Source organism: Falco cherrug, chromosome 4 (assembly GCF_023634085.1).
Source record: "Falco cherrug isolate bFalChe1 chromosome 4, bFalChe1.pri, whole genome shotgun sequence".
Lineage (NCBI taxonomy): Eukaryota > Metazoa > Chordata > Aves > Falconiformes > Falconidae > Falco > Falco cherrug.
In genome coordinates this window covers 60,343,966-60,358,214 of record NC_073700.1, presented here as the reverse complement: position 1 = coordinate 60,358,214, position 14,249 = coordinate 60,343,966, and the positions used below count along the sequence as shown (strand labels likewise).

At 39.0% G+C, this 14,249-nt stretch overlaps 1 protein-coding gene across 3 annotated transcripts in view; it reads left to right on the top strand.

Annotated features, from left to right (window-relative positions):
• LMBR1 (limb development membrane protein 1) overlaps positions 1 to 13,886 on the top strand; it is a 76,913-nt gene extending 63,027 nt beyond the window's left edge. For all 3 annotated transcript variants that reach the window (XM_055707446.1, XM_055707445.1, XM_055707447.1), the window contains 2 exons: positions 3,443 to 3,604; positions 6,211 to 13,886. In XM_055707446.1, coding sequence (XP_055563421.1) covers positions 3,443 to 3,604; positions 6,211 to 6,293 — 245 coding nt within the window. In that variant the 3' untranslated portion in view covers positions 6,294 to 13,886. The remainder of the gene's footprint in view (positions 1 to 3,442; positions 3,605 to 6,210) is intronic.
• The last annotated feature ends 363 nt before the right edge of the window (positions 13,887 to 14,249 follow it).

Below are 14,249 nucleotides of genomic sequence, written 5' to 3'. Positions count from 1 at the left end.
GTAGTGCAGAATACTTGCAGCTAATGTGAGTTTCATTGAGAACATGAAACGGAACAAAACAAAAATCTTCACCTCGGGCTGTACTAGTCTTAAACACGAGCTGAGGAGTTTAAGCTCAGGCCCACAGACCAGTAACGTGTACCCAGCAGTTCTGTGGCTGATTCTCCTTTCAACCAGCATACTGTCAAATGAAGAGCAGTTCATACTTTCCGGTACTGTATATTTTCATGCTGTGTCTATCTACAGATGATGATTTTTATTAGATTTACTAGATAATTCCTATAACATGCCCCCCTCCAATGCATTTTGGAGGGTTAAATCTTAAAATACACCTTCTAGATCTCATGTTCTAAAGTCTGCAGTAAAACTTCACAAAAATGCAAAAGAATAATTCAAGTATTTAAAGCAGTGCAGTTTTAAAATATAGCCAGTATGCTAAAGATTTAAGTAGCAAACCAGTTCTAGCACTTAGAGCAAGATGTTATGTTGAAAAATTAGTTTAGAAAATTTTTTAACATTAGTATTGTGTCCACTAAGTTACTGCATTCATCACTTGTTTAAAAAAAAAAAAAAAATCATTGTTAATGATCTACGAGATTAACAGTTGGTAATAAATGGATTCTGTGGAAGTAAGTATACATGCTGGGTGCATTGTTGTCTCATAGGAATCAGATTAATGATAAAACTCTCTTAAAAAAAAAAGACTAACAAATGAAATTCCTGAATAGTTTGCCATAGAGATAAATAAAAGAAGAAAAAAGATGGAACAATTAACACACAGCTAACAAATGCAGTCACAGCTGTCCAAACAGGATTAATAGAGTGTGTTAGAGTACAGTGAGTCATGTGGTGCTTTGCAAAAATATCAGTGTGTTGCACTACATGCTACCGCCCTGTGGCACTGAATAGATAAAAAAGAAATAAATATGTTAAGCAGATTCATAGTCTTTCACTTTATTAAAAAAGTGAGTTTCTAGACTATACAGAAAAGACTAGACTTTATTCTTATGGGAAAGGTAAAAAAGCAAAAGTTACCTAATACATGTACTGACCTTTTTCAAGTTTTAAAAATGGAAATAGGGGAATTTTTTTTTTTATACGTTTTGTAGCATTCTCATTAGATATGTCGGTGGTGGATGTGTCTAATTGTCATTCTTTTAGAACTCCAGGAAAGTTTTTACTAAAAGAAGTTAACTCGGTATCGCTAACCACTGAGAAACAAACTGGGAACGGGGCACTTAATTGTCGAGAATACAGAAAAAAAGAATTGCAAACAAAATTGAATTTTCTGATGTACAGAAGTTTTATCATTTAAGTAAACAGTGATTTGAAACTTATTTGTCTGTACAGTCAAAAACATAGTTGGTTTTTAGTTTGTTTGGTAAATTGTCACCAACTTTCTTGGAGAGAGAGAGAGAGATACGTGTTCACTAGAGATGTAGCTTTCTGTTTGGTTACTGAATAGTTTTTCAAATTGCAGTCATGGGAATTTTTTTTCTCTGTGGGCTGAGTAGATACTTCTGTAAGAAAGTCATCAAAAGCTTTTTGACCCTTTTTTCCCACAAATTTACAAAATGATATTGTCTCAGATCTTTTCTGATGAGCAGTGGCTTTTTCTTTAATAAGAAGAAAATGAATGTAACTTGTGGACAATATTTTTCCCACCTGCTCTAACAGAAGTGTCAGGCTTCGTTGTTGTTTGTCCTTATAATGCCTGCTCTATTGCTGGCTATTCTTCTGAACCTCTTTGTGTCAAGGAGTATTATTTCTTTTCCAGAGAACTCTTCACCCAGTGCTCTACCTGGTTTTGTTTCTTTTCCTTTAAAGGTCTTATAGCTTATACATTTTAACCTGCTTCCCAATTTTCCTGTAGCTCTACAGTCTGATAAAACACTCCTTCAAAAATATTAAGGATACTGTTTGCCTTCAAGTGTGAAAGCATCTCTGTGTTTATTGTCCTTCATCTGTTTACTGGTTAATTCAGTCAGCTAGTTTTTGGTTTTGTGCTAAGGCCGCCTTTGCTTTTTTGGTATTTCTCCCTGCTTCTCTTGTTGTTTTGATCAGCTTCAGTGATTTTTTTGTTTTCTTTATCCTTTGACACTTGTTTTAATTTTCTTCATTTTGGCATGTCTTCCTGGGATACCAAATTTGATTCCCATGTTTTTTATTTAAATGACTGATGCTGAGTACAAGAGGCGTGTGTATCTTTCAATGTTGTGATAGCTGGCTGTGAGTCTTGGGTATCGAAGTACAATGAGAATCATGTGCCAGGTTTACCCTTTGAAAGGATGGTAACTGACCCTAAATTCTCTCTCTCTCTCTCAATTTATTGTCACTGTTGAAGTCACAGTTTTTAAAAGCCCCCAAACTCTTTCAAAATAAGGTTGATAGAAAACTCGCTTCCAGGAACTTTAGAGCCAGGGTTGTTTTCTGATTGCTTAGTTTTCTGCTGCCATTTCAGTTCTGGGGCAAGGTAAACTTCCTTCCTTCCCACTATTGCTTTCAACTGTGAGAGCGCACATCACTTTGACATCATCTGTGCCAAATTTTTTGGGGAATATGACTCATCGGTCCTGGACAACTGCTGTTTGGGTGTCATCTTAATATTCTGCCCTTTACTCAGTGCAGTCCTTGATGTAGACCTGGCAAAGGAACGACCTGTGGTTCTTCCTCCTCTGCCCTCTCAGATGGACCCTACAGCTTGTGGACACTTCCACGTTTTGGAAAAATTTTGCTCCCTTAGCTGTAGTGATTGACTAGCCTTTGATCAGCACAAAGCCCAAGCGTCAGTATTATGAGCTCCAGTGTGAAGAAGACCTGTCAGCACTGTCTTTCAGCCAAACTCTTTTCCTCCTGTGCAAATGCTCTGTGGCTATAGTGGTGGGTAGATCTAGGAAAAGAACTGCAGCTGGAAAGATGTCTTTAAACTTTGGTTTAAAAGCAGCAGGTCTGAAAAAACAGTTACAGAGGCTTAGTGTTTAAGATGCTGTGGCTCTTGTGGAAAGGCTTTTTGTTGCCTGTATTTTTTTAAGTAAGCAAGCCCACAGTGCTTTTCATCCTTCACTAGGTTAGATAAGGATTTTGTAGAAATTGAGATTTCAAGCAATTTTCATACTAATACTGATTTTTTTTTTTCCTGGATACATTTATTGAAATTATAAAAGCAGAATTCTTATCTGGAATAGACAATGTAGTTCAGCTCTACGTTATTTAAACATTTTACTAGGAAACTTAACTAACATTTTGATATGTGTGTTTTAGCGGCCAGTGAAGTAGCAAATTACCTTGAGAGCATTGTCTTGTGTGTTTAACCACGTGTTCTATAGTGTGTTGTCTGAAAGAGTTTTGCTTCCATGTGTAAAAACTAATAGAATGAAATTATTGTGTTTTGTAAAAAATGTAATCAAGATTTTGATGTATATCTTAAATGTGATTTTAACAGGAATCACCAGATTTGATCTGCTTGGAGACTTTGGAAGGTTTAACTGGCTGGGAAACTTCTATATTGTATTATCTTATAACTTGCTCTTTGCTATCATGACAACGTTGTGTCTGGTCAGAAAGTTCACTTCTGCTGTGCGAGAAGAGCTCCTGAAGGCATTAGGTAAGACAGTGCTGAAAACTTTGTTTGTGCTTGAACGTTTCCAGCATTGATACCGTGCTGTGCTACTGTTAAAGTTCTGTTGAAACTCGCAGAAAACTCTTGTTTCGGTGAAAGTTTCTTTAAATTAGGGTGAGAATGCATAGGTTTGTGTTATTTTTTGAAGAGTCAGGAGCTGAGGTGCAACATTGATCTTAATGCGACGTCTGTGTACTTACGGATCTGCAGTTAGATTTTTCAGCCTTTAGAGAGCACAGAAACATTCGCGTTGCTACTCAGCAAGTATTCCAAAATAGAACTCCAACTTGTGTGTGGGTTGGCTTTTTTTCTTTTTTGTTTAAAGCAACTTATTAATTCCTTAAAAATGCTTTAGTGGAAATCTTAGCTGCTTTGTTGTGATACTTTTTTTTGAGCACTACATGTTCAGAAGATCTTTGTAGAGAATACACAGGATCTTTATAACTGGCTGAGTAGAACCTGTACTTGATATAGTCAAAATTTTGATCAAATTGTGCGTTCATGTTTCTGGGCCATAGAAGAAAGGCTTGAAAAATATTTGATACTAAGAGGGTAAAAATTTAGTAATTGTGTTGTTACTGCATTTTATCTTTACTAATTAATGAAGCTCCTACCTCTTTAGAACCCTAGAGTAGTGTTTGCTTAAACTGAGAGGACTAATGGTAAAACTTCAGTGTTTATTTATAACCGGTTTCAGTTTGTAGTGTCTAAAAGGTACTTAGGTTAGTTTTCACCGATTACTGCTTTCCAGAATTGTGACCCTGGTAAACAAAATCCAGGCGCTTCCTAGAGTGCACCTCTGCTGGTGGCAATTAAGTTAAACCCAGACCTACTAAATAGGGAAATACGAAATGACTGATAGTGTAGGATTAAAACAAACCGTTCTGTGACTTTTGATGTTGCGTTTTGAAGCTCCGGGGGAACGGATTAGTGGGCCAGGGGTGTGTAAATCTGTCCATTGATTTTTATGCTGAAAATATTTTCAGAGCAGTTCCATTGTTGATTGAGACAGATACATGGTGCGAGTATGATGTATTTGACATTATCCCCCAGCTTTTAGTTAAGGTCATTTTATGAGAAGACCTTGATTCATCTCTTTCAGTTGACTTGCATAATCCTATTTTTTTTGTGCAACTGTTTTGACTGTAAAGGGATTATTTCGTATAATGTAACGGCTGTTGTAGAGCTCTGAAGGAAATAAATTAACATCAGTCAGCATGGGCTTATAGCAGCAGGTCTAGTAAAACTTTAAAGTTTCTGTCTTAAAGCAAATCATGTAAAAGTTTTATCTTGATAATTTGTGGCACTATACTGTATTAAACACAATGTTGAATAAATATATGTTGACGGCAGATTAACAAAATTCAAAATGCAGGCATAGGAGGATAATGGTCACTGGATGGCATCATTCTTGCGGATTCTTTAGGGGTTTTTTTTGGCCTCTTGCTATCACGTATTACATGATTTTTGCGTAAATATTGTGATTAAAATGGAAAAGCAAAGTAATTAGTGAAAGGTTTGCATTTGACATAAGCAGGGAGTTATAAATCCTGAAGAGTGCAGGTTCCTGACACAAGCTGGGTTTGTTTTCAACACTATACATAACAATGTCTGTTAAAAACTGTCACATGGCATTCGGAGAATGAGAACCAAAATCTGTGTGCTCGTTACTGCCCCATGCTGAAAACTGTGATGCTGAGGACTAGAGGTTGGTGGAGCATCATAGCTCGTTAGTGGGAGGTAAATGCCTCCTGCAGGCCTGTGACCAAGAGAATTCATATAATATTGGGACTTGGCAACAATACAATATTAAGCGGGGGTTTTTTATATAGCAGTGCAGTCAAATTTGGGATTCCAATGATGCAAGAAATTTAGCTTGGTATGTCATGGCACTTCAGTAAAATGTTCAATACAATTCTACACCAAATGAATAAGAAGCTTTTACCATTTTTGATCCTTAATTTTAGAGACTTCATAGATTTATCATCTTTCCCCATCTCTCCTTGACCAAAAAGAGTGGTTTAACTAATTGCCTGGAGCAGGATGGGACAATTTATAATTAGCACTCATAGTAGAGAACTATGCAATAAGAACAAATGGGTGAAAATGCAGACAAACAAATTGGTAATATCATAGGCCTAAAAGTATTATTAGACATACAAACAATTTAGAGGAGTGATGTGGTCATCACCAGTGATCTTAAGAACAGTAATGCATTCTTTTCAGAAGGATGCTGTATTTAAAAATAAATAATGTAGGCAATTATTTTGGTCTTTGTAGGCTGACAGAGTAAAGTATTGCAAGTCTTTCTGGGTTTTTAACATCTAAGCCTGTGATTTAGGCAGTGTGAATTTAGGCTTCCGTCACCTCCATGCTTGTTCACTGTAGTGGACTTTTCTCCCTTAAAACACAACTGAGGGAATTTCCCAGAAATAATTCTTACCTGAGCTAGAATGTCAGTTTTGGTCTTCAGCAAACCCAAAGTCCTTAATCACAAAGTAGAAGTTGGTTTGTTATGTATTCTTTTGAATACCTGTACGCTTGAAACATGGGAGAATCTCAGTTTTTCCTTATCGTGTAATGTTTTGCAGGATTAGATAAACTTCATCTGTCAAACAATCCAAGAGACTCAGAGACAAAGCCGTCTGCGAATGGGCATCAGAAAACACTGTGATTAACAATCACCTGCAATCAACAGAGCTGAAAACATCAACCTCATGGCATTCCTGTCATCTCATCAGCATTTTTATATTGATTTCATTTGTTGATAATTTGGGTCCAACCTTGTCTCATTTTTTTTGATGCTGTGTGCTTCTGAGGAAGTTACGTGTATCAGATTCTTCTCTTTCCAGTGAACTTTCGGTCTGCTTGTTTATTTCCCAGTAAGTTAATGCAGGAGGTGCCTTGAAGACTGGAAGCTGAAGAGAATAATGCATTCCTTTTTATTTGTTGAAAGCCTCACATTCTTAGATATAACCCTGCTGCCATTTGAATGCACAGTACCTCCTGTGTTGTACAGACACAGCTATAAAAGATAACTTTGGGACTTGGTTTAAAAAAAAAAAGATACACTTGAAGCCCAATATGACCCTTACTGGAAATGTAAAATACCTGGAGTAGGTATCCTTGACAGTAGATAAACACTTCCACTAAGAACATGTTAAAAAAAAATATCGCAGTTCCTTCCATGCTGGAGCAGTAGGCTCTTCATAGTCTAACGTCACAGAGCTTTCTTAGAAGGCCAGCGGTCACAGCTTTCTGCTCTTAGCTGTACATGCCAGGTTGCTTCTCTGGTAGTCAGTGTCTTACTGAATAGTGAAGTACAAGATGAAGATTAACTTCAGTGTTAAATCTGAGCCTAGTATGCTTTGTAAAAAGCTGTGTAGACCCCTTGGCACAGCTCTTACAGTTCTGTAAGCTATTGTGCCACGGAGGTCACTTACCCTACCGAGTACCCCTGTAAAATTCTTGATGAACTACTGTGTATAAGCAGTACTTGTAATCAATGCAAGTAGCACAGGCCGAGGAGGCCGCAACTGCAGTTTTTTACAATCTTTAATTTGAATTAAATTATTTCTCTGAATTTATACTATAGTTACCAGGATTTCTGTTCAGTGGCATAATCCAGTATCTTTCACTAGCCCGTTTTTTAATGTACACATGAACATGTATATAGGCCTGTATGTGTAGATACCTTAAATTAAATTCTAAGCTTATAGAGATGACGTAGGTGTCTTGGTAAGTAAAACTTGTGTTCAGTCTTGGTAGTATGAATTTCTGTGTTACAGTTTAACTGCTCAGAGGCCTTAGATTCAGGATGGCATTGGTGGGTGGCAATTTCCTTTTTCGTAGCATTACTTCAGCCTTAGGAGTCCTTTAAAAAGTTTATAGTAAAGAAAAACCCCCGTCAACCAAAACCCAAGTGTGTGTTCAAAATCTGGTTGCGCTTTCATTCTGCTCTGCCACAATTAATCTTCAAACAGGTTGGAGAGGGGACACCTTCCGTGTGCCTGTTACGGAGCGAGTCAGATAATGTTCCTGTGTATTTCCCATTTCTGTAAAACAACAAGTGTGTCTGTAGTTTGAAGTCTCACAGGCAATCAAGAGGTGACAACTAGCTTTCCAGTGTGGTTCCAAAAAAAACCCAAACAAACCACACCTTGTGTCAAACACCCTTTGGCTGTTCGGAGGTGGCTGGTCTGGGCTGTGGGTGTGTGAGCCCCCCAGCCCTGCTGCGGGTGCTTCAGCGATCAAGCTCCAGTAGATGTGAGGATTTCTCAGTTTTTTTGCAGTTGCCTTTTTCTGACTTGAACTGGGGCATAATGTAAATATTGCTGTGGTAAATATGATGCTAGAGAGTTACTTTTTTTTTTTTTTTGTGGTTGCTTTAAATTCAAGGCTTATTAAAATGACTATTGATGTGTTGTAGAGTCTTGGAAGACAAAGTAAAATTGCTTGATTTCACTAAGATTCACAAGCATCTTTTCTGTTGTTTGAGTTCAATGCTGACGTTTGAGTGAGAAATCTTTATGCAAGTCAAAGTCCTGTAAACAAGAACAGGGAGCTGTAACGAAAAGTTATTTTAAAATGTGTTTACATTTAAAATATTGGAAGATTTACTATTAGGAGCGTCATTCAGGTATTCTCAGAGCTTGTAGCCTTATGTATTAGCGTTATAGTTAAAAATAACGGAAATGTATCCACTTGTCCATGCAAGTGATTGTGTGACCAAAATTGTCCTGGTGTCTTTAATGGGGCTGGTGACTTGTGTGTGAGTCTAGGTAGCTTTATTCAAATATTTCTATTACAACTTAAAGACAGTTATTTAAATACAGTCTGAAACTGAATAAATGAATTTAAGGAATAAATGTAGGGAGTGTGAACCAGCATAGGTCTTGGCTCTTCGTGTTTTTGGAGAGATGTTTGTCCTGGCATCAGTGACCCAAGAACACAGAAGAAGATGGGATTACAATGTGTATGTGGTTTCTGAAAGTGAGTCAGGCAATTACTTCAATTGAGCAGAGACAGTCCCTGCTGACAAGCATACGAGTTTCAGGCAAGACTGTAAAACTCTCGTTCAAAACGAATGTTACAGCCTTGCCTGCTCCCACCCCTTCTGCGGGGTTCCACCATCTGAGCAGCTGTGTGGGCTCAGGCTGCGTTAGGGAAGAGTTTACACCGAGCTGTGGAGGGTGGTTAAGGTGCTGTGTGGTTTCCAAGGTGGATGAGAAATTCAGAACTACCCTGCGCAACTACTGACAGTGTTTTGTTCTGTCCACATTAAAACATGCCGTTGGCTTTGAAATGACATGCTTGTGCAAAACTTCTTTACAGATACAATGCTACCCCATATACTTTGTGTAAGATACAGGTCACTATATACTTTTAACAGAAGCATATGGTCACTTAAATACAAGCAACTGGTAATTCATTAATGGATATTTCGATACATTCCTAGTATTTTGACTCATGTAGAGTCAGGTGGTCTATACCTTCAAGGTATATACAGCTGATCTTAGTAACATTAACATCTGCCTCACTTCTCAGGAGGCAAAAAGCACATAAATGCTTCCATCTTCAACTAGATACCACACAAGACCAAAAAGTAGATGTAAACTAAGTGTTTTAAGTTAGCTGTTTCTCAGCTTTATTCTGTGTTGGTAGCACAATATTAAATGCAGTGGCAGAACTGTAATCTTGCGGGTTTTCTAAGCGTAAAGCACACATGCTTATCCCTTTAAGCTAAAAAGTAATAGTATTGGTTACTGTACAGTTTTTGCATTCATAGGAAGCTTTGTTTACTGTCTGTAATGTAATGTTTATCTTTGGTCTTGCTCCTCCACTACCTTTTACCCTGTTGACTGTTTTTGCGTCATGGAAATTAAAAAGATTTGTCAATGTTTTCCTTGCCTGGCTCCAAAGTACCACCTTGAGTAGCAGGGAGGCGCAGCAGTGTGCTGCCATCAGGCCTGTGCAGACAGGAGCTTGTGCAGCCGTGCTTAATGGGATGGGCACGCGAGTGGATGCTGCAGGGTGACACTTTCTCCAGTGTGTCACCAGGAGCGATCAGTCGGAAGGGGGCTGCGGCCCTTGTCTGTCCCACCCTGTGTGTCCTGCTCGCCCCTATGTCGCTGCAAGCAGCTGATGCCACGTCAGGTGCTCACATGTTCCCACTGCTGCGCAGTAAAGACAAGATGGCCCTCTTCTTAAAGAACTTACAATCTACTTTAGACAGGAGTAACGCGGAAACAAAGAGCAGTTGGCCTCTTCATGCGTGTGACTTTTCTTGAATTTTGTAAGAACATTCTAGGTTATTTTCCTTTCTTTTCCTCCTCTTTCAGAAGCGGATGAGCTCAGGAGGTGTACGTACGGCAGCTGAGCCTTACACTTAGCTAGCATCTACAGGTTTGAAGGAAGACAGCTAAATCCTGTTGGTTTACATATACTCTGATTTTTAATCTAGGTAAAGTCATTTAAGCAGACACTAAGGCCACGTTAACAAGCTCTTCAAAAAGAAATGTGCTTGGTTTTGTTTAAAAAAGTGTTGATGTGAACTGTCAACCTTTAAATGCTTTAAGGAAATAAGATCCCCTACCCCCTAGTGTTAATATTTGTGTTGGTTTTTTATTTTAGTGCTGACTTGAGACAATATTGTGTACACTAACTTCCCTCCCCAGCCTGTGTGTTTCAGGAGCTGAAACCTAGAGCTCCTGAATATTGAATTTACTATTGGTAAACTGGCAAGTTATTTCAGTTGCACTAACAGCATTTGAACTTCCAAAAATGCCGTTTTTGAGTCCATCCTGTTCAGAGAGAGCAATCTCTCCCTGTCACTAGCTGTCACCCAGGTGGTGAGACCCTCTGCCACCTTTTTCTGCTTTGCCCCGTCCCCTCACCTCAGGCAAAGAGTCTCTCGTGCTGCCATAAGAAGTTGTGATGCTCCTTTTCTGTTCATGGCGTGAGGAGGTCAGCCTGTGGTCTGTCCGCCTGCTGCACGCAGTTGTAGTTGCTGAATTGGGTTACTTCTGGTTGGGATGGCAGGCTCCTGGGGTTTCCAGGGGATAGCTGTGCAGGTTCTTGAACTGTTGCTTTTCACTTTGGGCTCTGTTTTGTTGGGACTAAAGTAATTCAGGATTTGCTGGGGGTACGTTTTTGTGCAGCCCGTTCGGTGTTTGGCTTGTTGCTGTTTCAAGAATGCTGTGTCATTCTGACTGGAACTGTTGTTCCCCCAGACCACGTCCAAAGAGGATCTCCTACAAGTTTCATTTTAACCATTAAAACCTGACAATATCGGTCAGAATTTTAGGAAGCAGAGCACATCTAAATGTGACTTCCAGAATCCCCACTGTGCCCGGTAACTGGGAAGGGGAGAAATGACGTGGAGCTCACCTGTGTAGACAGGCTGTTTTTGAGTCTTTTTCTAGTCAATCTTCGAAAGTCCGTGTTACTAAAAATACATTTTAAAATCCTTAACTTCATGAAAGTCGGGGGTGATGAAACTTTTTTCTAAATCAGGCCTTAACTCTTGACAACATCTAAGATCTCTGCTTGCTTTCCTTCTTTGTGTTTTCAAGACATAATCTTATTCGGTGGCGTTGCTGTTAACAGATACTCTTCTTGATGTAGACAAAATGTGAAATAACAGAACAAGAAGAATCTACGTAGATCTAATGTTTGATCTATAAGCATACCAGAAGGAAACTTAAATGGGAAGTTTTTTTTTGAAATGTGTCACAACTGAAGCACCTAAAACTCTTCTCTCAAAGAGAAGAAACACATGTATTGTTAGTATATGTGAGTTAATTGTATGTTTTCTAAATATGCCAGTAATTCACTAACACTGAAAAGAACTTCATAAATTCTTAAAATCTGTTTTGTAATTCACAGTGCAACGGTATCCTTGACTTCACATTTACAGAAGCCTGTGAACTTTTGAAGATAGTTTTGTCTCGGCAACAGAAAACCTGAGGATGCTTGCTAGTTCTGTGTTAATTACTGTATTTTTCTAAGTAACTTTTTCAGTTTCATTTATTGCTGGTAGATTGGGGTTTTTTTTGTTAACATACATAGCATTACATGTTTTGACAAGTCTAGAAGGTGACTCCAGACAGTCAAAGGGATAGTGTCAGAAATATCCTGTAAATGTTGGCAATCCTGACATACCCAATTCCAGACTATTTAAAAGCTGTGTCTGTAGGAAGGCCTCACGTAAACTTAGAGATTAGGAAATCCCAGTTCTTAAAGGCTGTAGGTATCTGGCAATTCATTTGTACCTACCACTTTGGGATATTGCTTCTGAATTGCTTCTGTATGTTTGTTGTATGTGAACCTCAAGCGTTGCTGCTGCTTCTGCCCCCCCCCCCCCCCCCCCTTCCTTTCCATTAAGCTGGGGTAGTCTGCACCACTGGATGAAGCTCCTTCTACGAACAGTGTTTTGTTTTGCATTCTTCAGATACTCTGTGCTTCCATAGGTACCAGCTATTGAAGTATGAGGGCACTGGCTTTGATTTTAATATATTCCTTTTCCCACAGAATCTATAAAGAGACATTCCCTAGTTAGAAATGTTCTTCCATTATGAAAATTATTTATTCATTTATACTTGATCTGTTTTTTACCACTGGATTCCATTAAAACAATTCTGACATTAGGGTGGGTCCTTTAACATATTGCCAAGAGCTCATGTAAGTCTGAAGTAGGAGCAAGGTGAAAATGGTTTAGCCATTGCATATGTATGTGCTTGTAACTCTCAGTAGCATAAGGCAACCGGCTTACTCCTCAGTGAGAGAGTAACGTGCTTGTACAGCCAGTGTGAGCTGGTGGTGATGCCAGTTACTCTGGAGTAGCTGATGTTCTGTGGACCTGCCCTTTGGTTATCTTCCTTGTAACTTGTAGAGCAAGGCCACAGCTGCTGATTTGTCTTGCTGCCGTACTCTGTTGGAGATTGAGATGCGTCATCCCGGTGTGTAACTCTCATGTTTTGGTCAGTCAGACTTTGCAGGGTGCCAAGGTAAGGGCCCTGGTGTGTTTTCTGTACCTTTGTATTTCATGTGTATGGGCATGTTCTGCGCCTTCTCTCTCTATGTAGAACAATCATTCAGAAGGGTGGCACGGTGGTGGTACCGAATCGTGAATATGATGGATGTGTTCAAATGCTGAAGGAGAAAATTAGCTGGTGCATGACCTGTCTTTCCCCCCTAGCTACAAGTTTTCCTAGTCTGGGCCAAAATACTTCAGATTCACACAATCTGTGCAAGTAGCTTTCTCCTCCCTGGCTTTATATGACAAAACAAAGTTGAGCTACTTCTCATTTTTTAAAGATAGGTTTCCAAGTATTTTTGTGTTATGTGGCTTGACTTCTATTCCTTTAAAAACAAATGGATAGAAAATGAAGGTATGTTTGGGTCATGGATTTGAAACCTTAAAAGTGTATGAAACATGTGCTGTGTACGCACCCCCCCACCCCCACCCTAGATTTCCTTTGCTTTCCTGTAGGGTTACAACCCGAGCCCTGCATTACCTCAATCGAAATGCACATTGTTCGTGTCCTCACGAAGCTCTGTCTCTGAAACCCCCGCTGAGGAGACTACGAACGTTCTCGGGGTGCTGCTGACCATCTCGTCACGTGGGATGGGCTTCACATGGACTTGGGTGATGTAGCCATAAAAACCCAGTTCTGAACTGGTGTTTCTATGGATTTTGCTATTGCTGGCACTGTTAATGACAGCAGCAGGTAGCTTGTGTCATGCACTTTCACATTTCTCACTACCGGTTAAGATTCCAGTTTACAAAACAAAACAAAAAAATTATGCACAATCTTAACTGCATGAGAGGCTGAGAGATGCTAAATGGAATCTGCGCTCCCCTCTTGGTCCTATTTGCACTTCAGGCTTTGTAAACTCTGCATTCTTGAGCAACTGATGTTCCTTTCACATGGGTGTGTCTTTGACCAAGGTAAAACATAGCTGAAAAATTATGCTTTTAGCGTTACTTAATCAGAGCAATTCTCTGTATCTGTACCTTCTCCCCACCAAATCCTTCCTGGCTTATTTTAGGTCACCCGAAAATATGTTTTATAATGTTCTCCATTGTGGATACTTTGCTGTGTTACAAACAAATGAAAGTATTGCCACCTTAGGTTGAATTTTTTGTGAAAAGCAGTGGTAACGTGGCTTTTTTTCTCCTTTGTTTGAACTGTTACACTGAATGTTTTGTAGGATTTTTTTTTTTTTTTACTGTGTTTTCAATAAAGTTGAAGTCTGATTCATAGTGGAGTTTTGCTTTTTTTTGTTATTTGAAGCAATGAAAAAAAAATTACTGGTGGCATTCTAAATTACTCTGTCAGTCGTTGGTGTGAATAGTTGCATTCCTCTCTCTCCTTCCTTCCTCCCTGCAATTTAACATGCATTTGAGATTCTCATATGGTCAGGTTTTTAAAATACATGGTGGAGATTTCTGTACATCCAGAGGCATTCATAACAGCCCTGTGTTTAAGACAGGTACACGATTAATTTGAACCCTCTACTTTAGGCAAGTGGGGTTTGTTTCCAGAAGAGTATGCTGATGTTGTAATGTAGAAGTAATTTCCAATAGTTTGTTGTGTATGTATAAGTCATTTAATAGTTTGACTGA